The sequence below is a fragment of the Hakea prostrata genome, chromosome 4 (assembly GCF_041222555.1).
Source record: "Hakea prostrata isolate BN-2017 chromosome 4, UWA_Hpros_2, whole genome shotgun sequence".
Lineage (NCBI taxonomy): Eukaryota > Viridiplantae > Streptophyta > Magnoliopsida > Proteales > Proteaceae > Hakea > Hakea prostrata.
The window spans coordinates 17034327-17058828 of record NC_142603.1 but is presented as its reverse complement, the minus strand read 5'-3'; the positions used below and the strand labels follow the sequence as shown (position 1 = coordinate 17058828).

Genomic DNA, 24502 nt, shown 5'->3' with positions numbered 1-24502 from the left:
TGGATTCTACCACTTTACCAACGCTGCATTGACAATATCTGATCTTTCATTACTAGATGTTGTCCCAATTGATAGTTTCACACGTTGGTTTCTTTTCTTTTGAAGTCTCCTCACTAAAGGGGAAATTGAACAAAATCAGCTTGAGGTCATTAGAGGGATCGAACTTAATCACTAACTAATTTAGTTGTTAAGTTTTTTTTATTAAAAATCTATATAAAGTTTCAAAATTAGTTTTTTGCATTTCTTTTATTTAATTTTTTGTTAGTTTGTGGAACTCATGAGGTAAGGGTGGTAATGAGGCACCATGAGTAAAGGAGGCTCTTTATGATATTGGTCATGGGTCTTAATGGTCTTGATCATGGTGGTGTTGTGGGGTTACTTGAAGGGTGGAATTTACTTCAATTCTAACTCTTGACCATCAATTCTCATTTCAATTTCATGACCATTCATGGCCATTACCATGAGTTGTAGTTAAGGTCTTTGAATGACTTAAATCCAATTCATTGCCTTAAGAATCATAAGGGGTGTAAGGTGAGGTTTGAGCCTATATATATAAACCCAACATTTCCTTGCATGTGGTGTGCAATTGAGATACTCTTCACTCTCACATTATTTTGTGTTACAAAGTTAATTTTTTCTTTGAGTTGTCTAAATGTTGTGCTTTAGCTTTTGACTCCTTGAAAGGACTAGAAGAATTACCTCATATTCTAGTTGGAAGTTGCTTTATCTTGGAGGTAGTGGTGCGAAGAACCCTTGGTAGTAGGCCCAACCTCCTTGAAGAATGTCACTACTTCTTATTATGTAGGATTACTCGATTCGAAATGACCACCTCTTGGGGAAGATGTCGTGAATTTAACTCTCGCACATTTTATATATAGTATCTCCATTTCTATACACAAAGAGCATCTTTATACCCCTAGAAAAAAACGATTCAGTCTTTTGGATATTAGAGACAAATGAAGAATGTCACTATTTCTTTTTATGGATTAAAAAATAATTTGAATCAAAGTTAAGGGGTTCAAATGAAAATTAACTAAGTAAGGTTTAGAGTATTAGCATTGAGTATCGTATTAGTCGAGTGATTTATAGAGGCATATTATCTTGTATCTAGTATTGTATAATATTGGTCAATGTAATTTAGTGCAATCAACAGAGAGACATCATCGATGTGTATCCTTATTGGCTAATTTTATCATATTTTGGGATACATTAAAACCTTTCCTATGAGAATTCAGTTTCATGTGGCTAATCTAAAGCGTTAATATTAGTGAAATCTTTCACACCACTCTCTAAGTTATCTAATTTTGATTATCCCCTTTACTGATTAACACAACTATTCTCAACTAGTTTCTATATCCATTTTCAATAATATCCCCACATTTTATGGGAAGAAGATCGCAAAAGAAAGGGGGAAATATATTCATGTGAGAATAGAAATTATTGAGATGAAGAAAATGGGAAAAGGAGTGGTTGCAAATGATAAAAGAAGACAAAGACGTGACATTTTTTCTTCCTTTTGGATGTATTTGTTTTTATATTTTTTTGGTAAACTGATTTTCAATTAGTTGACGGTCACTCCTAAGTACAGACTTCAAGAAGCCAAAGAGTGGAATTAGGCCAGACAGTCTTACTTGCAACGGACTGGACTTTCTAACTAGACAATTCGGCTACAGAGTTAACTCATCTAAAAACAAAAGAACCGACTAAACTGGTTCAACAGAGAGCAAGAGAGACAGATGCCCTCAACCGCACGATGGGCATCCAGATCCACCTGAAGGAAATGATCTCAAAGAAGTGAACTAAAGCTTTAGAGTCACATTCAAACAGCACATTTTTCAAACCTTCTTCGCTCGCCAAAAAGCATGCTTCCCTGAGGGCCATCGCCTCTCCTGCAAGAACAGAGGAAATTGAAGCTGGGATTGACGTCGCATACAGGCAAACACCCTTAAACTCTCTCATCACGAACCCCAAACCAGCGGTCTTCTCTTCAGCAGATAAGGAGAAATCTGAGTTGATTTTGACCGAGGGGTTAGCCGGCGGAGACCAGGTTCTAGCCACTACTTCAGGGAGGAAATCCACCGAATTAGAGACACTCCAGAACTCGTGGTAAGCCTTCCAAGCTTTATCAATAATTCTATCAGGGATTTCAGGGTTCCAGGCCACACCATTGAAGCTTAGATCGTTCCTAGCTTCTCTGGATATATTTGTCTTTTTAAAGACTTGTTTAAATAATCACTTTGTTTTGATTTCCTTTACGGTAAGAGTAGAGTGTCTTACTGATATATTTATGTTCCTTATAGGAGGCTCATTGATAAATTGAAAGAGTTGAAGGAGTGAAGTTAACTTTAGGAATAATTAAGGGTGACACTGAGAATTTTCAGAGGTGCGGGAGGAGGCGCAGTCCCTGATGGTTCAGAGGCTCACCAATAGAAGCCGCATAGCTATGCCATCAAATCCAAACCGGACGAGGGTTGTCAAAATCCCTGGTATTGTTTTCTTCTCTCAGCGTAACCTAAATAATGAGAATACTCCTCAGTTTCAATCTGTCTCTTTCCTTTCTAAAACCCTACACCTACATGTAATTGTTCATACCTGATTTCTTTGTTGTTCACGAACTGTTCGTCCCTTTTTTTTTTTTTTTTTTTTAATTTAATTTAATTTTGTGTCGTTGTTCTCGATGGTAACTGCGTCATTTTGATGCCTGTTGCTTTGCTTGGGAACCTGGTATGGTATAAGAATTCCCCTTTTTCTGACTCTGAAAATCTGTTATATTTTGGTTGCCTACTGGCTGTGTTGTTTTTAAGTGTTTGCCAAAATTTTCTTTTATTGCTTCGTAAAAAAATTGCGATATGCAATTCTAGCCAATGCTTCTTATTCTTTTTCATGTGTCATTTTGATGCCTATTGCTTTGCTTGGGAACCTGGTATGGTGTAAAAATTCCCCTTTTCTCCGAGTCTGATGAAAATCCGTTATATTTGTTTTTAAGTGTTTACCAAAAGTTCGTTTGATGCTTCGTAAATTGCTATTTGCTATCTGCAACTCTAGCCAATGCTTCTTATTCTTTTTCACGCAGTTGCGTCAATTTTGATTCTTCTCGAGCCATATTTCGCGTGTTCATCTTTTTCCTTCCCTGTCGCCCTCTGCCCATAGCTCCACGTTTATGCAAATCTGTTTAATGGATGCCCAGTTTTAAGTTTCTTATGACTACTGTTTTTGTTTCATTCTTTCTCATATTCATACTGATGTTTAATCTTCTTTAATTCATTTGCTGTTCTATCTGCTTAATTTTTTCTGTCTAATGGTTTGTCTTATACATTTTTTGGTTTATCGTTGTGTTTTTTGTCAGAATATAGCTGGAAAGCTCGTTCACCAGACCTCTTAGAAGAGAGCTAGCAGACCCATGTGTCCTGTTACCGGAAAGAGGATCCAAGGGGTGTGTATTCATTGTACTTGCACCTTCAATGTGTAATGCTAAATCTGTACCTGAATAATTCAATATTTCCTGCCAGCCCATATGGTTGGTGATGTTCTATTTCTTATAAATTAAGCATCAAGAGCTTGTCCTTTGATCTGTTGGGCTCAAGTGATGTGCATTTCTAGCATGCAATAGCTACCCAGAATGCAGAGAAAGTAAAATGTAGTCACATGAAGAATGTGTTGCATGTTTAAGTAGCAGTGATGTATGTATGATACCGTGATTGCAGTTGGGTTGCTTATTAACATGAAGAATGTTTTGCATATACAGTGACAGCTCTACGATCAACATCATATGTGATTTGTTTTGCTGACTCCCGAGCTTTCTGCAACCATGAGAGCAACAATATTGTTGTACAAATTATCTTCTAAATTAAGAACGAATCACACCCTTGACTTTTTTCTGACTGGCCAAACCTTCAAAGTTAGGGTTTCAGTTCCATCAATCAGATTTATTTCCTCCCTCGCCCCTGTTGAAGATGGTGTCACCACTGTTAACCTTTATAGTCTCGTTGGTCTTCAAACTAGAAACCGTGATCCCACAATCAAAGAATCTAAAATTTATCATGCATATTTCTTCAAAACAGCTGTAATTCATTCGGATATAGTAATTGCCAACACTCTGGTTGACAGCTACTGCAAGTGTTCTGCGATGAGAGATGCCCTCCTTTTGTTTGGTGAAATTCCTCACCCAAATCTAATCAGTTGGAACCTCATGATATCAGGTTACAACCAGAGCTCGAAATTCGAGGATGCTTGGAGAATCTTTTGCAGAATCCATTCTTCTGGGCTTACTCCCAACCAATTCACATATGGGAGTGTTCTGTCAGCTTGTACTGCCTCTCAAGCTGTGTTTTGTGGCAAGCAAGTTTACTCTCTTGTAATAAAAAATGGGTTCTTTTCTGATGGTTATGTAAGGACTGGAATGATAGACCTCTTTGCGAAAAATTGTTGCTTTGAAGATTCTTTGAGGTTATTTCGAGATGTTATCTGTGAGAATGTGGTTTGTTGGAATGTTATAATTGCTGGTGCTATTAGAAACGGGGAGAACTTTGTGGCATTAGATCTTTTTCACCAAATGGTAGGTGAGATGCTGGTGCCAAATAGCTTTACCTTTTCAAGTATTTTAACTGCTTGTGCTGCAGTTGGAGACCTGGAGATGGGTAGAGTAGTTCATGGATGGGCACTTAAATGTGGTGCAGAAGATGATATCTTTGTTGGAACTGCTGTTGTTGATCTTTATGCTAAATGTGGTGATATTGATGAAGCTCTAAAGGAGTTTTTGTGGATGCCAATCCACAACGTGGTCTCATGGACTGCCATAATTTCAGGTTTCGTTCAGAATGAGGATTACACTTCTGCACTTCAATTCTTAAATCAAATGAGGGAAAAAGGGGAAGAAGTTAATATTTACACTATCACGAGTGTACTTCGAGCCTGTGCAAATACAAAAATGGTGAAAGAAGCAATCCAAATTCATTGTTGGATTCTAAAATCTGGTTTTTGTTTACATTCCACAGTAAGGGATTCTTTGATAAATATGTACTCCAAATTAGGAGCTGTTGATATGTCTGAGGTGCTATTTAGAGAATCAGGGAGCACCAAGCAGGTGGGTACTTGGGCATCTATCATTTCGGCATTTTCTCAGAACCAGAGTTTTGGAAGGACAATTGAGTGTTTTAGGAGGATGCTTCAAGAAGGTTTGAGCCCTGATGTAGCTTGTTGCTCTAGCACTTTGAGTATAATTGATTGTTTGCATCTGGGGAGACAGATCCACTGTTATGTTTTTAAAGCTGGACTGATCTTTGATGTCTCTGTGGCTTCTGCTCTTTTTACTATGTACTCCAAGTGTGATAGCTTAGAGGAATCTTGTGACATTTTTGAACAAATGAATGACAAAGATGAAGTAGCTTGGACATCAATGATTGCTGGTTTTGCAGAACATGGATATGCAGATCGGGCTTTTAATCTATTCCAAAACATGCAGCTTGAGGAAATTAGAATCAGTCAAGAGACCTTAGCTGCTGTTCTCACTGCAAGTTCTTCTCGAAGATCCTTACAGAAAGGCAAGGAAGTTCACGGGCATGCTCTTCGCATGGGAGTTGCTATGGAGACTCTTGTTGGTGGTGCACTTGTAACTATGTATTGGAAATGTGGAGCCCTGGTTTCCGCTAGACAGGTTTTCAAAGATATACCTAAAAAAGACCAGTTCTCAGGGGCATCATTGCTTTCTGGCTATGTCCAAAATGGATTTATTGAAGAGGCATTCTTGATGTTCAATGAATTGCTCATGCTTGGTTTGGAGATCGACTGCTTCATGATCTCATCACTTCTTTGTGCGGCCACAACTTTAACAAGCTCACATATTGGTAACCAACTACATACCTACATCATGAAAAAAGGTTTATATTCAGATCTCTCGGTGGGCAGTTCACTTGTTATAATGTATTCAAAATGTGGCAGCATTGATGATGCTTATAAGGTGTTTGATTGGATTGGAAAACCTGACTTGGTCACTTGGACATCTATGATTGTGGGCTACGCTCAACATGGAAAAGGTGCAGAAGCTCTGAGGCTGTACGAGCTTATGATAAGAGAAGGAATGGTACCTGATTCAGTAACATTTGTTGGGGTTTTAACTGCTTGCAGTCATAATGGTTTGGTAGAAGAAGGTCTTTTCCATTTGAATTCAATGACTAAAGACTATGGAATTGAACCAGGTCCCCATCACTATGCTTGTATTGTCGACCTACTTGGTCGGTCAGGGAGATTAAGAGATGCAGAAAGATTTATCAGTAACATGCCTATTGAACCTGATGCTTTAGTGTGGGGGACTTTACTTGGTGCTTGCAGAATACATGGTGATGTTGATCTTGGAAGGCTAGCAGCTGAAAAAGTTTTTGAGCTGGATCCTGGTGATGCTGGAGCTTATATCTCATTGTCAAACATGTGTGCAGATCAGGGTGACTGGGGAGAAGCCATGAAGATCAGAGGTCTAATGAAGGGAACTGGGATGAAGAAGGAACCGGGATGGAGTGCTGTGTAGTTATCAGAAGTATGCATTCGTCGGTGGATTGATCTCCCATGCATCTGGTACATTTGGTGGCATGCTAAGTGGGAGTTTGATGGATTTGACAGTTCCCAACGGGTTGATTGCAGGGGATGCATTTGAATTTTCCCTCAAGCATGCCTCCTCTACTCCAGAATCCATGTTCCCTTGCAGCTCCTTTGTTAAAGTGATTGAGAAGCTATTGCACTGCTGCTGTGAGCCATTGTAATCTATACCATCAGAGGCTTTACAGACATCTTTGAGTCGAGAAGGTGACAAAGTGAACAGCATCAAAGTGACATCAACTGTACGCCTAGCAGGTCTTTGTGTTTCATGTGGACTGAACATGAATCCAGCAGAAAGTTCTCCATTGGTAATAGGCGGTAAAGGTGTTCTACGAAAAATGGATTTGTAGGCAGAAATGTCTGGAAGGGAGAGATTAGTAGTTGTTTTCTGTTGGAAGATATCATAGAGAAGAAAACTGAACAGCAGGTCCAACTCTTCATGAAAGAGATGTTATCTGAAGTTCTGAACTGATCTGAGTGCAGTATGCGTCTTCAGTTGGAATGTCAGATCCAGTGGTTTCAGGCGACGGAGAGACCCAGGAGTGAGAGAGCTCTCGGTGCCGTGTATTTGGTTTTCTTGTCGCCCATGAGTCCTGGAGGCCAAGAGAAGGAAACAGTGAATAAGTTTACTATGAATTATAAAAAACAAAAATTAGAAATACGACTGGCTCTAACTTTACATCAGCAGGAAATGTTTTATCTATAGACCTCTTGGCTGGGGTTCAGTCAGAGAAGGCTGCCATAACTCATGCATTATCTTGTCAGTTTTGAACTTTTGATCCCTTTTGCAGCTCTTCCTTTGTAGAACAGAAGGGACTTTTCTAGGCTAATGCACTTGGTACCTTCAGTGGCATTCCAAAACCCAGCTCTTGTAACTCGAGCAATCACTGTTCCGATATTTCCGGTCCCTTGTCTAAGAAGTGAATTAGTCTCAAACTGAGCTAAATGATTGAACCATTGGAGCTGGATAAGAGGAAAAAGATATCGAGTTTCTACTTGAGTAGTTGATCTAGTCCATGCATCACAGATGGTTTATCTTACTTGGTTTATCCACAAAGATCATATTTGTAAACTCCAGTTGCTTGATAAGCTCGACTGAGAGAGAGGTCTTTGTTGAATCTTCCTCTTGAGATAGATACCAACCAGCTCCTCATCAGTTGTTTAGATTTGAAATCTAAACGCAGGTGGGATCACTTCATAAACATTTTTTTTCATTCTTCTCATCCATACGTTTCTCTCCCTGGATGGACCATCACCCAATAGCATGCTGCCGCCAGAACTCTATTTCTGTCAGAGAATCTCCTAATTGTTCTAGAGCAACTAGAAAAAAATATCATATCAGCCAAACTAGTAGGAAGGGTTCTTCAATGTAAAGCATTACATACATTTCTATTTTATACAATTTTTACCATTATGTGAGATATGTGCGACCCTAATTTCCTACTTCATTTTCCAAGCTGGAAAGGAAACGTAGTTTTTAACAAGCATATAAGGGAAACATTCTATAAGCAAAATGTGAAAATCGATATCACACATATAACTATAACTGCAATAAACAACCACATGTATTGATTATTGACTATGGACAATAATATAAACGGTAAAGCCAAAGGAAATCATCATTGCCGCCATAGAGACAAATAGATTGTGAAGTCCACGGATCAACAAATTCGGCAAAGATGAGAGGAAATCTTCTTTTACACAACTAGAATAAACACCAAAATTCTTAAATTCTTAAATTTCAAACCTAACCCTGACAAATAAAATGGTAAAAATATCAACATGTAGTCAAAAATTGTATTTGATCTATATTTATACCTATTTAGAAGAATCTACTAGAGAAAATAACTATTTGACTATGATCCAATCTAACTGAATCCGTCCAAAACCTATTGGGATAATATACAAATCCGTCAAAATATAATAGGATTAAATGAGACTCCTTTGATTAAATGGTGGTTGAGGAGCTAGGGTAGGTTAATTGGATCCGAGTTAACATAACAACTCTTTTATCTTACCCAAGAAGATGTTAGCCCTGAAAAAATAAGACCCATGAAGGTCTGAGTGATGGGCAAGGGCTGCCTTCCATGTGAATGAGTCCTTTGTGTCGCTATAAACCTTTTGTTGTGGAAAACTGTTTTGGATGCTCATTGCAGCGTCTGAATTAATCTTCTTCCAGTTAGTATCATTCCCTTGTTCCAAGAACATAACATCAGTTTTTTGTGAATTGAAATTCTGGATTGATTGAATTGATGATCTTTTTCATCAGCCCAAGGTCCTGCTGGGCTAAGTGCAGATTAGATTTAGAGGTAGTCGGATGGAATAGTCGACAATATGCTTGATCAGGTCATGTTTTAGGTTGTCTGAATGCATATGAGACCCAACTTGATCTAATTCAGCTTGGAATTGCTCATTGTTATCTTGGATGAACCTTTGGGCCTCAATCAACTTTTGAACAAATTCTACTTGTTCAACGTTAGCCTTAGCTTTCTCAAGTAGGTATACATACGTTTCAAATTTTGAGGTGGATCATGTTGGGCATTAGAGTGAATACAAGGGGGTAATGGAGCCAAAGGCTGATCAAGGTATATAGAATCCACATTAAGATTGAGTGCAAACCGAAGGAGATCAGATGATTTATATCTCATCAGCAGTTCAATATTCAACTTCATCAGCTCAAGAAGATATGTTTTCATGAGACAGTTTTTATTGTAGCCAGTTTCCAGAATGCTCACGTTTAGCTTTATCAGGTCTGGAAGGAGATCAGATGACAAAGTGTGTTATCTCCAACATTTCCTCTATCTCTGGTTTATTCATCAAGTCAGTCTTCCACCTCTGGTAGCCATTTTTTGATGAGTTTAAAATTGTTTCAGTGTCTGTTGCTTCAGAATTCTTTTTTTCTGGGACAGACCCTACCCAGCAAAAAAATGAAATTGTCAACAACACAACAAGACCACAGAGCTCATGCTATACATTCACTTAAGTAAAATTCCAGCATAGGGAGACCACCAAGATATCTTATACCTCATCAGAATACAAAGAACTAGATTCAAAGTTAGTTCATGAGCATTGTAACAATAATTTGGAAATCCTAGGGCATTTCAACATGCATCATCTCTTCAAAGTATTTGAATTGAATCGGAAGCCAATCAATTCAGTTCGTCCCAAGTTGAACTTTGTGGATAATCAAAACTTTGTGACTGAGTAGTTCTAGGTGTTACTGCTTTTTCTTTTCAAACCCACTCTTTTTTGTTTGTTTGTTTGTCAATCAAACCAAACTAATGCTCATACTTTATCTAGGGAGACATTTCACTGACTTCCTTTATGGGAGAAGGTAATGCTATACTGATTTTTCTTTAATAAAATAATTTCAAAATTATTCCAATAGAAAATGAAAACCTTTTGGTAAAGCAAATTTTTTTTTTTTTTTGGTAAACAAAGAGAGGGGATGCAGTAGCGGCGACCTAGCGCCCCCCGCAACGCAATGTTCGGACTTTTTATCGAGTGCGACCTATGCAAGCATTAGCTCTGTGCACTACCAGCGCAAGCACTGGCCCCGTCAACGGAGCCCCACCGGAGGCCTAGTATAGTCCACAGAAGCCGGTAACACTCATGCCCAGGCCAAAGAGTACACAACTGTCCAATGCAAATTTTCATTTTAAAAGGAAAAGCATAATACAATGATACTTGCATTGAAACACAAGGTTTGGGCACGAAAATTTGATATCGAATGAGTGAAAATGACTTGACTCTCACACATGCAACTAGTTGACCTAGAAACCTATTTCATCCATTACATCTCAATTCCTTCATAAACAAGAGCATGGACGGATAGAGAAACTTGAGAAGTGGCTGACTTTAGTGCTGCAAATGGTGGAGATAGAGATCTCAACTATCTGTTTCTTAAAAGTGTGCAAATATATTTTTCAAAAATGGATAGTAGAGATCAAAATCTGCAGGTGTTGTGCATTAATCACGCAACACCCAAACAATTTTCTTTGAAAAACAGCTACAAATAGTAAAAGATTTTACTTAACATGACTTTGGCCATAAAAGAATATATGATTATTTAGCCCAAGAACTCATCAAAACTGACATATTATTGAGAAACCCTATTGATCAAAAGAAGATGGACAAGATTTCATTAACACAAAACTATTGTATATAGAAAACTTGTCGAAAATAAAATGGAGAACCAAGTTACATGTCTGTTTACCTGTTAGAGAATAGATAGCGAGATCGCGCGAGAGAGAGAGAGCTAAACCATATCTAATGTGGAGTGAAGACTGAAGAGAGCTGCAACTTCTCATCTGCTTCTCTGCTTCACTGATTCCTACTTCTTAGCATTCCAATTACTCTTGCTATGTAACAATGGAAGGCAAAATTGGAACTTGATACATACATGGGACTGACCGACTGAGAGAAAACCAATGGGTTAGCTAGGGAAATTTATTGGTCCGGTTAGCTAGGCGTGCCAAAGATCAAAACATACAGACCTGAGTTTAGAAGTCTTTTTTTTTTTTCTTCTAAATTTATGGTGCATGATGATGCATTTATTTCAAGATCGTTCCACAGTTTAGGATCCTGTTGTCATACAATGAGAACACATCATTGCAAATGTTGGTTTACTTCTATCAGATAATCCTAATCCTAAGTCATTGATGAAATAGCCTAATACTAGCTAATTAAACTCATATGATACTATAAACATAAGGGTAATTTTTATTTCGACTCCTAAGTTTTGATCTAAGTTATTTTTTGTTTAAAAAAAAAAATATTTTGCATTAACCTCCTCTATGATTTCCAAAACAACATCATATTTTTTTTTGATAAAAATACCCTTATTGTGCAACAGTTAGGATTATACCTTATATGCCCATTTCGATCCAATGACTTATATTAAAAATGTGAACTATAGTTGTAATTATAGTCTTTTATATTTTATAACCAAATGTCTTAAAATATCAAATTTACAAAATTATGCCCTTTGTTGGAGCTCAACGAAAGCCCCATTCCCATCTCGCAAAAATACCTTAGTTTGGCGAGATTGTCTTTCATCTGCTAATTTTTTATTCACTCAGTCTGTTTCCAATTCATCCAAACATGAGCCCTCTAATTCTAATGTGCTTTGGACAGTTGAAGTTTAAAAAGTGGGCTAGATGGGTCTGGTTCTGCGATTTGAATTTCAAACTTTTTTTTGTAGGATGAGAATGGGGTTTTTATTGAATTTCAATCAAGGGCATAATTTTGTAAATTTGAAATGTCAAGACTGTTGAATATTAAATAAAAAACATTGTAATTACAACTATACTTAGCCTTTTTAATATAAAATAAAATAGGCATATATGGTAAATCTTGATTGTTGCATAATAAGGGTATTTTGGTCAGAAAATTATAATGTGTCCTTAGTTGGTCTTTTTGGATATCATTACAGAGGCAAATGTAAAGTATTTTTTTTTAAATTAAAAAAGAAAAATAGAATCAAACCTCTAGACATCCAAATGAAAATTACCCTAAACATTACTATGGTGAGTTATACTTTGTACCCTAATTGAGTTAAACCTATGTTTCTATTTAGAGGCATAAAGTCCAAGGATGTCGACAGTTCAATCCTCCATTCCCTCCACATCTTTTCCTTCCCCTATTTTATTCCTCTTGGATTTGTGGGTCCCTAGTTACAATGATTGGTGTCAAAACTGGCAAAAAAAATAGAAAAGAAGTAAAACCCACACCTAAATATTAAAGTGTTAGCAGGTATCATCTCTCATTCCCAATCAACATTTTTCCCAGATAGGCTTATCTCAGATAATGTTTTCGTGGCCCATGAATTGTTTCATTATGTGAAGCATCGGAAAAAAGGGGAAAAAAATTTATAGTTATGAAACTAGACATGCAAAAAGTATATGACCAGTTGGAATGACCTTTCATTAGAGCCACGCTTCTCAAGATGGGGTTTTCATCTAAGTGGGTGAATATGGTTATGGAGTTTACCACTTCGGTGTCCTATACTCTATTGATTAATGGAGTGGAGAAAGGTTCCTTTTGGCCTACCAGAGGTATTCGTCAAGGCAATTCTCTCTCCCCTTTTCTATTTATCTTGGGATCTTAGGTACTTAGTTCCATTGCGAATGATGTTTAAAAAGCACAGAAATCCCAAAATTGAATTTTCATTGGATATATTTGTCCAAGTTATTACTGAAAACCTTTCAAACACGTTCAAACACGGTTGTTATAGGGATATTTTTGAAAATAAATGGTAATTTAACTGTTTAAGGGTGTCAATAAACCCTGTTGGTCAAAATCAGCCCAAGCCCAAGTCAATAATCAAGCCTGGTCTTGACTTTTTAACCTGAATGGTAGGTTTGGGTTACAAAATAACTAGCCCTAATAGGGTCAGGCAGGGACAAGTTTAGCAAACACAAATATTTCACAAATAAAGGGTCAAATCTCCTTCTGCCACTAATACATGCATATTTTAAACACAATTTGTTAATCTAATTTTAAATAGTTTATATGCTTAATTTCACCTATTGCACTGTTTTGTTAAATTCTGTTGTTAATTTCCTGTGGAAGGTTCTTCATAAAAAGCTACCAATTGCCTCACTATTGCTCCAAAGAGGATGCTCATGCTCTCACCTATGCCTACATTGTGGTGAAGATAATACAACTCCTGATCACATCTTCATACAATGCTCATTTGCAAAAGCAGTTTGACAAGCTCTACACATTCCCATTATGGTCATAGATGGAAACCTGAAGAACAAAGTCTCACAAATGATCATCCATTGGCATACAGAAATAGCCACAAAGCCCACAATTAAGATCTTAACAGCTCTCTGGTTATTTTGGAAAGCTTATACCAGATTGATAGACTCCATGGAGACTACATCTCCTACTCAGGCACACTTTCAAATCTGGAAAGGTCTTCAATTTTTTTGCCCAAGCGCAGAGGAAACTCTCACTCACATATGCCATAACAACATTAAATGGGAGGCACCTATTTATCCTCAGATCAAGTTAAATGTGGATGGATCCCTCTTCCAGAACAGACAAGTTGCAGGTTATGGAGGTATAGCGAGAGATTACCAGGGACACATGCTTTTTTGTTTTGGACGAGGAGTGGAAGCTCAGGATATCCTTAAGGTGGAAGCCTTAGCCATTCGCCAAGCACTGATTTGGACTCTCGACTTCAACTTATCAAACATTGAGGTAGATTCTGATAACCAAGCGATCATCTGTATCCTACAAAACCCCCTCTTGCAGGGGCGGACGCAGGATGAAATATTGGGGGGGGCCGAAGAACGAAAGCCAGATAACCTTCCCGTTAGGGAAGCACTAATGCTTTTTTGTCACACATATTATGTGGGTCCTTATAAGATTCATTTAAAGTCCCACCTCTAAATTATTTTATTATATTAAAAAATAGACAACATATATTTTGTGGGGCCCACACATATTTGAAAAATAAAAGGTAAATTGTTGATAATGATTTTTTTTCCGACAAAATATAGGTAAAATAAAGCAACAATATAGAAAAAATATATATACATGACTTCAACCTTAAAAAGTTAAATGCAAGCCAATATTTTCTTTGGTAGGAGATGTAAACCAAATTTTTTTTAGGTAAGAGATGCAAATCAATGGCAATTGGTTACCTACTAACTATAGATATTTTATTCACAATTCAAAATCAAATAACAAAAATTGCAGAAAAATAAATAAACATAGAATATAAAATCAAATAAAAAGAATAAAAAAAAGGAGAAAAAGAGAAACGATAAATAAATTGAGAAAGAGAAAGAATAACTAATTGTGGAGTAGGTTTTTTTTTCCAAATTTTCTTAACCCACGCTTATAGAAAGTGAAGAGAATAAATAGAAAGAAAGAATAGGAAGAGAATAAATAAGAAAAAAAGAGGAGAGAGGAGAGACGATGTAGAAGAGAATAAATAGGGATTGAAGAGTTACTTTCTAATTATGAATGACATTTTGATTTTTGAATGCCTAATAAGATGTTTTTTCAAAAATTTCCTTTAACCAGGTTTATAGAAACAGAAGAGAATAAATAGGAAGAAAAGATAAGAGAGAATAGTGGGGAGAATAAATAGGGATTGACGAATTAGTTTTTAATTAGGAATGACATATGTGCCTATTATTTGACCTTTAAAAATTGTTCTCAATATTGGAGGGGGGCCAAATAGCGACATTTCACATATAGGAAGAGAAAAAAGTGGAAAAAACAAGAGAATTAAGGGAATTTAGATAAAAAATTTAAAAATCCGGTGGGGGGGGCCATGGCCCCCCTCGGTCCCTACATAGGTCCGCCGCTGCCCTCTCGAATGCACCTTGGAAGGTCTACCCAATAGTTGCAGACATATTGCACCTCAAAGAATCCTTTGAGTCTATCTTGTTCAGACACGTTCTACGTGAGGCTAATATGGTGGCATTGCACCTCAAAGAATCCTTTGAGTCTATCTTGTTTAGACACGTTCTACGTGAGGCTAATATGGTGGCAGATTCATTAGCCAAGGATAATGCTCTTACACAAGAAGCTTTCTTAACCATCAACTCCCCTCCACCTCTTATTTGTTGACTTTTACTGTCTGATTTGCTAGGTTTAGGTTGTAATAGAGGTTTTTCCTTTTAATAAAATCCTTTATTTCTCACAAAAAAAGTTCGCCAAACATTACTACACTGATCCCTGTTAAATATAAGTAATTTGTTCATAAAAAAATGCATACGTTCCTTTTATGCATATATGTTTTCATTGTTTCAACAACAGAAGATATTTTGAACAGTAAGGGGAAAATAGTTTTTTACTCTTCCAAATAATGTCTTAAATACCAAAGTGTTATGAAACATTTTAAATAGCATGAAGAAGACCAAAAAGGAAAATCTAATCAGGGAAAGAAAATCTTAACTGATTAATTTAAAAAATAAAATCCAAAATACGAGCTATGAAAACAAACTCTTAAAAATCGAGTAATCCTATGTACAAGCTGTTGGATTAAAAGAGAGTTTAGGCATGCAGAATTGCAGGCAACATCTAAAGGTATGGAATAAAAGAGAGTTTGGGCATGTGCAAAAGAAGATTAGAACATTGAAATTGAATTTGGAAGTATTACAATGTCAACCAAGCTCAGAGGAGAACCAACTAATTGAAGACGAGCTTATTCAATGTCTAGAGGAGGAGTTTGAGAGGGAGGAAGACATGTGGCACCAAAAATCTCGCTTGAAGTGGATCCAAAGTGGCAACCGCAACTCAAGTTTCTTTCATACCACTACTATTCAGCGAAGGCATCAAAATAAAATCTCCCAACTGAAAAATGAGAATGGAGAATGGGTGAAAGAAGAAGATGAGGTGAGTAAATTATTGCTGGACCATTTCAATCATGTGGTACAATCTCAAGGTGTTGATCAAAGTGCAATGATGCAAGCCTAGGGCTGCATAAAGACTGGTGTCTCAGAGGAAACAAATGTGGGTCTATGTGCAATTCCTACCATGGAGGAAGTGAGCAAGGCAATGTTTAGTATTGGCCCTCTTAAAGCTCTCGGACCGGAGGGGTTTCCACCAATTTTCTTTCAAAAATGTTGGGAAATCATGAAGGAAGAGATGTATGCAGCAGTCAAGGAATTTTTTGTGAATGGAAGACTGGACCCAAACCTTAACTGAACGTACATTTGCTTGATACCTAAGGTGGCATCCCCGGAATTGGCGGAGTAATATCGCCCGATCAGCTTATGTGGAATGGTGACCAAGGTGATTAGCAAATAATGTCGGAAAGGATGAAGTCACTACTTGGAGGTATTATTTCTCACTCACAATCTGCTTTTGTTCCTGTTGATACGGAATCTCGCTCGCCCTTCCCTGTCAAGAACCTGCAAGATACGAGCTCGACCTTGGAGGGTCGAGGTACGTCTCCGACGAACAAGTCAGTACCAATAATCTGATCTCAACTACTCAATAGAGAATTCAAGTAATTGATCACAAGAAATATGATTACCTGCCTTCTAGTATTTACCAGAGGTCTTTATATAGTATATGGTGATAGAGTTATATTCGAAATAACCTGCTATGAGTTGTTGTAGGAGAGTAACTCTTTTTAGAAGAGTCCTTTTACCTTACTAACTCTCTTTTTCAGTTGTTTGGTGGTAGGAGTCTGCCTACACCAAGCCATCTCATATTGCCATAAAGATGGACTTTTAATGTGGTCGGTCCTACCATGATCCACCTGGCCGGATCCTGTTGGGTTGTAATCCTGGTCGAACCGTTCAACCGTCGGTTCAAACCGGGGATATAGAATGACCATTTTAGTCATTAACATAAGCCCCCCAATCCATTGTGGTCGAGGACGGTGTGTTCGGCTCAAGGGAGTTTATTTTCTCATTTAGGGGATGCATGGTCGGAACGACCATTACCCCCCTTTATCGAAATCTGTAACGTCCCACTCATAGATAGCCGTCATTTTTGCGCACGTAAATCAATGCACGTTCTTCGGGGTTCGTCCTTGTTTGACACGTGTCATTGCTGTCGCTTCGCAATAAATGCTCGTTATTATGATGAAGAGACGTTTCATCTCCCACCGTCCATCTAGGCGCTACAGTAGCCGTTGGATGTAGATATTTGTAAATGAGGGTTTTTTACCGTTGATGATGTATGCATGCCAGCCTTTAGATTGGCATCTGAGTCTGTATATATACATCCTCTTCAGGCTTCTTCTTCTTCTCCTTTCTGTTCTGCCATTTTGCATCTTCATCTGCGTTTTCTTCCTTTCTGCACTTGTTGAAGCAACTGTTGAAGCTGTGTTTGAAGCCATCTCCTTTGTTTGAGAAACGAGAGCTGGGTTTAAAGCTTCCAGTCTTCTTTCCTTCATTTCCTTGCTCGTTTTCTCTAAACAAGTAAGTGTCTTCCACTAGCTTTCTTTCTGCATTTCGAAAGAACAGTTTATTTTTGGCAGAGTCTTATATGCTTCTTCGTGGTGTTTTTTGTTTGTACTTTCCCTTTGTTTTTCTACTTGAAACTTCCTTGATAACTTTAGGAAGCCATGGTGATAGCGAAGAGAGGTTCCTTAGTTTCGAAATCCAAAAGGAAAGTAGGTGACAACCCTTCTGTTTTGATTTAAGTATACATAGTCGGTACAAATTATTTGTATTCTCAAATATTCTTGCCCAGTTATGATACCTTATCTCTGTACTTTGCATGGTCAAATTTTTGTAAGGGTCCGGGTATATATTTCGTATATATGGCCGGTCCTTTTTGGTCAAAAATTTTCTTCACAAGTTGTTCTGTTCGGTATATATGTGCTCGTCTTGTCATGTTTTTGTATCATTCCAAGCGATGCTGTTCGGTATAGTAGGGTTTGTTCGGTAATATAACCTTGTTTGGCATATTTCCCCTTTCATATCAAGTTTACTTGGTCGGTAAGATAACCTTGTTTGGCATATTCCCCCTTCATATCAAGTTTACTTGGTCGGTTTAATACCCTTGTTCGGTAGACAAAGGTTTACTTTTGTATCATCTCAAGCCATGCTGTTCGGTATAGTAAGGTTTTGTTCGGTCAAGAACTAAGTAGCTGTTCGTCAACAACTGCTCGTCCATAACCCCTTTCCTCCGGGCATGTTAACTTGGTATGATTCTGGAGTTTTTATACCTAAGAAATTTTAGGTCTTTATTGCCTATCGAGTGTAGGTCTTTTATGCCTGAGAATTTCAGGTCTTTTTTGCTTGATAGTTTCAGGTCTTTTCTGCCTGAGAATTTCAGGTCTTTTCTGCCTGAGAATTTCAGGTCTTTTCTCCCGCTCGAGAGTTTCGGTCTTTTTCTCGCTCGAGAATTTGAGGTCTTTTTCACCTCGAGAATTTCTGGTCTTTTCACTCGAGAGTTTTGAGTCTTTTTCGCTCTGAGAATTTCAGGTCTTTTCCTTGAGCGTCTTGTTGAAGTTGCGTAATTATTTGTACGAATGTCTTTATTTATATATAAATACTGATTTGACTTCTTGGGATTATGAATCTCCCAAGTTATCTACATACTGAAATAAATGGCAAAACTGAAAGAAATACGCTCAAAATTTGTCATGTTTACGACTTTCTCAGATACTATTCTTATTGATAGTATTTCCTGAGATTGTTCGAATTCCATGATCGAGGTATCCTATCGCTTGTCTCCGGATCTTGTAAATGATATGCTCCGGGAGCGACTTGTCGTATGATTATGTATGGTCCTTCCCAATTGGGGGACAACTTTCCTTGATTGGTCGGATCTGAAGCAGCTGTTCGGCGAAGTACTAGTTCGCCTGGCAAGTATTGTTCATTTCGAACCTTGGCATTATAATACGTCGCTATTCTTCTTTGATATTCTTCAAGACGGAACTGAGCTTTGTCCCTTACTTCGTCAATCAGATCCAAATTGGTTCGCATTCCTTCAATGTTTGCCTCTTCTTCGAATTCTATTTCTCGAAGTGATCCAATTTGGATTTCTATTGGGACTCTAGCTTCTGCTCCATATGCTAGTCGGAATGGAGATTCTCCAGTGGTCGTCCTAGGAGTTGTTCGGTACGACCACAGTACACTAGGTAGTTCATCTACCCATCTCCCTTTTAGCTGGTCGAGCCTTTTCTTGAGTCCGTCGAGCATGGTTCTATTAGTAACCTCGACCTGGCCATTACTCTGGGGATAAGCTACTGAAGAAAATCTATGCTCAATCCCTTGTTCTTTGCAGAATGTTGAGAATGCTGCGTTCTCGAATTGCTTTCCATGGTCGGTTACTAATATTTTTGGAACTCCATATCTGTATGATATGTTATGCTTGACAAAACGCTTCATTTGTTCGGTACTGATAGTTGCAAGGGGTTCAGCTTCTACCCACTTTGTAAAGTAGTCTACTGCTACTACCAAGTATTCTCTTCCTCCCGAGGCTTTAGGTAGCTTCCCTACTAGGTCTATTCCCCATCTTGCAAAAGGTATTGGGGATAGAGTTGATGTTAAAGGAACTGCGGGGGTATGGGAGATCTTTGCATGCGCCTGGCACTTATCACACTTCTTGACGAAGTCTTTGGCATCTTCTTCTAAGGTCGGCCAATAGAATCCTTGGCGTATAATTGTATTAGAGAGTGTTCGGGATCCTACGTGAGATCCGCAGGTTCCTTCATGAACCTCTCTTAACACATTTGTAGCTTCTACTGGTCCCAAACATCTTAGAAGTGGTCGAGTGAATGATCTTTTGTATAACAATCCGTCCCTAATGGTAAACCTGGCTGCTCTCTGTCTTATTGCCCGAGCAGCTTTTTGGTCTTCTGGGAGCTGGTCGTTGTCAAGATAATGTATGATCGGCTCCATCCAACCCAGGTCGGTTGTAATTTGCATGTGGTCGACCTTGTTTATGCTAGGACTATCTAGTTCTTCAAGATAGATCACTGGTGCTTGGACATTCATTCCTTCCGTAGCCAAGCGAGATAATGAATCAGCCTGGTCATTTTCAATCCTTGGTACTTGAGTTATTTCTAGCTCTTTAAAGTACTGTTTGTAGTTGTTGACCAGGTTCAAGTATTTCTCCATTCTTCCTTCTTTGGCTCCATAAACTCCCTTCACCTGATTTACAATCAGCTGTGAATCACTTTTGACCTCCAGATGTTGAATGCTTAGAGCTTTGGCCATCCTGAGTCCTGCTAACATAGCTTCGTATTCAGCCTCATTGTTGGATGCTTTGAACTTGAAACGAAGGGCATATTTTATTTCAAATCCCCCAGGGCTTTTCATTAATAGGCCTGCTCCACTTCCTGTCGAGTTGCTCGATCCGTCCACGAATAGAGTCCATCTTTTGATTGATTCTACCCCTTGCTCATCCTCCTCTTGACTTGTTTCTTGTTTTTCAACAATGAAGTCTGCCAGGGATTGAGCCTTAATGCTTGGTCGGGGTTTGAATTCTATTTGATGTTCACTCAATTCCACGGCCCATGTCACCATCCTTCCGGCCAAGTCTGGTCGGTGAAGAATTTTTTTGAGTGGTAAATTCGTCATCACTGTAATGGGATGAGATTGGAAATATGGACGGAGTTTTCTGGCCGCTATAACCAGTGCCAGGGCTTGTTTGTCCACTTACGGGTAGCGAGTCTCGGCATCATTCAGGACATGACTAACATAGTAGACAGGTTGTTGTATGTTACCCTCTTCCTGCACGAGAACTGCACTAACCGCTACCGACGAAGCGGCTAAATATAGCTGTAACTCCTTCTTTCTGGTCGGCATAACAAGTAAGGGTGGTCTGGATAGTTTGTCTTTTAGATCCTCAAATGCTCCCTGGCATTCATCATTCCAGATGTTTCCTTTCTGACCTGCTACCTGTTTTAAAATTTTGAAAAATGGCAGGCATTTCTCCCCTGATCTAGAAATAAATCTATTCAGTGCGGCCACCCGACCAGTTAGGCATTGGACTTCTCTGATGGTTTTGGGTGCTTTCATATCCAAAATTGCCCTGATTTTCTCAGGATTGGCTTCAATTCCTCTTTGGGATACCATGAACCCGAGGAATTTGCCCGAAGATACCCCAAAAGCGCACTTTTCAGATTGAGCTTCATCTTGTATTTCCGTAGTACTTTAAATACTTCGCTTGGTCGATCGGATGATTTTCTTTTGAGATGCTTTTCACCAAGATGTCGTCCACATACACTTCCATATTCCGACCAATTTGATGTTTGAAAATTTTATTCACCGCTCTTTGGTATGTTGCTCCCGCATTCTTTAGACCGAAAGGCATTACTTTATAGTAATAGCTGTCCCTATCAGTCATGAATGCCGTATGCTTTTCGTCATCAGGATGCATAAGGATCTGATTGTATCCTGAATATGCATCCATGAAACTGAGCATTTCGTGTCCTGCCGTTGCATCAATAAGAAGGTCGATTCTTGGTAATGGATAGTGGTCCTTTGGGCAGGCTTTGTTGAGATCTGTGTAATCAGTACACATCCGCCATTTCCCGTTTGCTTTTTTGACCATTACCACATTAGCTAGCCATTGCGGGTGGTCTGTGCGTTTTATAAAGCCAGATTGTTTTAGCTTTTGCACTTCAGTTCGAATGGCTTCATGTTTTTCAATGGCGAAGTTTCTTCTTTTCTGAACAACCGGAATTGCCTGTGGATCAATACGAGTTTATGCTCGACCACCTCCTCGTCGATCCCTGGCATGTCTTCGACCGACCAAGCGAAAACATCGGAATTCTTTTTAGAAACTCGGTGAGTTCTGATTTGAATTCTGTTTCTTGCTCGGAACCGATCATGGTACCTTGCTCATTCTGGCCGGGATTGAAGTGGATTTTTTCTAGTTTTTCCACCGGTTCAGCTCTTTGCAAGGTTTCTTCATCACGGTCGTCTCTAACTTCAATGGTCATGGTCGACTTCGTTCTTTTCTTTTTCCGCATGTAGTCATTGTAACTTTGCCGGCTACTTTTCTGGTCGGCTAAACATTCTCCAATTCCCTTAGTGGTTGGGAATTTCATCTTCATGTGTAGCGAGGAGACCACTGCTTCAAGTGCACATAGGGTTGGTCGTCCTATGATTGCATTGTATGCTGATAAATCTCGTACGACCATAAAATTAGTCTGTATGATTCTATCTCGTGGATGCTCTCCAATCCGTAGCTCTAATCGGATCGTTCCTTCTGCTCGGGTTGATGATCCCGTGAAACCATAAAGCTGGGTTTCGCATGGGACGAGCATGTTTTCTTTTAGCTTCATTTTTTTGAACGCATCTAAAGATAATATGTCTGCTGACGATCCAGTGTCTACCAGCACTCTATGAATTTCAGTTCCTTCCAGGAGAATTTTGACTACCAAGGCATCATCATGAGGGATTGTGATATCCCGCAGATCCTCGGAAGAGAAAATTATTGGCTCAGTAGATATATTTTTATGGGTTTCAGTATTCCCAATATATCGTACTTTTCTTTTTGCTTGTCGATTTGATTCTTCTGTCGGACCACCAAATACAGTATAGACTGGAGATCTTTTTCTTTGTTTTTCATCCGCCTCAGGTCGGCGTTTGGCCGGACTTCTTCTTTCTTCTCTGTGGCTCGACCTTTCCCTCTTTGGGATATGGTTGTCATGTGGTCGGCCATCCTCTTTAGATTGGATATACTTCTTTAAGTGTCCTCGGGAGATTAAGTTTTCTATCTCCGTCTTAAGATTTTTGCAATCGTCCGTCCAATGGCCGTGATCTTTGTGATAGTCACAATACTTTCGTTTATCACGCTTTCCTGGCGGTGCTCGGATTTTATCCGGCCACTTCATATGTCCTTGATTTTTGATTTGCATCAAGATTTCGGATATTCTTGTATTCAGTGGTGAAGATTACTAATCTCCTGCTTTTTTGGAGATTCTGCTCGACCTTTCTTGGTCGAGCTTATCCCTAACATCCTGGTCGGTTGAACCCTTTCTCGACTGCTTCTTCTTTCGACCCTTGGTTCTCTTTTTCGAGACTCTATGGTTTCCGAAATCTCTGCTTGTTTGTGACATCTTTCACTCAGTTCCGCATATGTTTTTGGCATATCTTGGAGCTCTGCTCTAGCAATCCTTCATGAGTAATTCCTTGGTATAACGCATGAAAGGCAATTTTCTCGTCCATGCTTTCAATTTGCATGGTAAGATTATTGAATCTCTGAAGGAAACTTCGGATAGATTCCGCTCTACCTTGTTTTATAGAAAACAAAGTATCTTCTCTTTTCTTCAATCCGACTCCTCCTTGGAAGCGCAGCACAAACATTCGTCCTAGTTGATCGAAACTCACAATCGAACCGCTTGCCAGTGCCAAGAACCAGTCCAATGCGGAACCGGTTAAAGAGGCTGCAAAACTTTGGCACATGGCTGCCTCATTATGCTTATAAATTGACATGGTCGATCTGTAGCGAGTGATGTGATGCTTTGGACATTGCGAGCCATCGAACAGTATGAAAGTTGGGCACTTGAAACTCTTTGGTATTTCCGCCTCAGAGATAGCTTGGATGAAAGGATCCTCTTTTAGAAAAGCATATAGCTCTTCTTTCTTTGGATCGTTTAACTTGTTTACCTTCTCGTCTAACTCTTTGATTTGTTTGCTCAAACGATCTTCCCGCTTGTTCGGTACGGACTCAACCCTCTTGTTTTTTGGTTCTTTGAGAGGATCGTTGCTACTTCCACGATCATGATCTTCATTGAACAGAGGATCTTTATTTGGAATTTCTTTCTCAGATGCCCGGGATTTTTCGCCTACCTTCTCTTTTGACTTCTGTCCGTCCTCTAGAGATGGTCGAGGCGTTCGATCAGGAAGGACCGAGTGGTTATTCTTGCTTCCCTCCAATATTTTTTGAGTATTTTTAGGATCTGCATTAGGGGCAATTATATGACCCACGGCCATCCTGAGTAGTTCATTCATGGAGGATAATTCCTCCCGAAGCTTTATTTGTTCCTTCTAGAGTGTCTCAACTTGATTTGCTAATGCTCCATGATTCGGGTGCTCGGGGCTTTTCTTCCCTTGATCGGTATTTATCTCCACCTGGTCGGAATTAATTTCCACCTGGTCGGGAATTACTGATTTTTCAGGTTGAGGAATTCCCTTCGAAGCATCATCCTCCACCTCCTTCTGGCTTACAGCCTTCACTTTCGATCGCACCATGACTTTTTGATGCAATTCCCACAGACGGCGCCAATTGTTGATACGGAATCTCGCTCGCCCTTCCCTGTCAAGAACCTGCAAGATACGAGCTCGACCTTGGAGGGTCGAGGTACGTCTCCGACGAACAAGTCAGTACCAATAATCTGATCTCAACTACTCAATAGAGAATTCAAGTAATTGATCACAAGAAATATGATTACCTGCCTTCTAGTATTTACCAGAGGTCTTTATATAGTATATGGTGATAGAGTTATATTCGAAATAACCTGCTATGAGTT

At 38.9% G+C, this 24502-nt stretch overlaps 1 protein-coding gene and 1 pseudogene across 4 annotated transcripts; one reads left to right on the top strand and one right to left on the bottom strand.

The window, feature by feature from the left end:
* The first annotated feature begins 1767 nt into the window (after positions 1-1767).
* Positions 1768-7742, top strand: LOC149018241 (pentatricopeptide repeat-containing protein At1g74600, chloroplastic-like). 4 transcript variants are annotated; one of them, XR_016172907.1, is made up of 4 exons: positions 1768-2106; positions 2301-2486; positions 3347-3433; positions 4200-4281. XR_016172907.1 is itself a non-coding variant. In XM_089152551.1 (4 exons), exon 4 carries the CDS (start codon positions 3809-3811, stop codon positions 6518-6520), a length of 2712 nt encoding a protein of 903 aa, XP_089008677.1. In that variant the 5' UTR covers positions 1768-2106; positions 2301-2486; positions 3354-3433; positions 3746-3808; the 3' UTR covers positions 6521-7742. The 4 variants fall into 4 exon arrangements, 2 of the variants coding, with proteins under 2 accessions (XP_089008677.1, XP_089008675.1); XM_089152551.1 differs by having other exon boundaries at positions 3354-3433; positions 3746-7742; XM_089152549.1 differs by having other exon boundaries at positions 3746-7742.
* Positions 6524-24224, bottom strand: LOC149018240 (uncharacterized; annotated as a pseudogene).
* Positions 24225-24502: the final 278 nt, after the last annotated feature.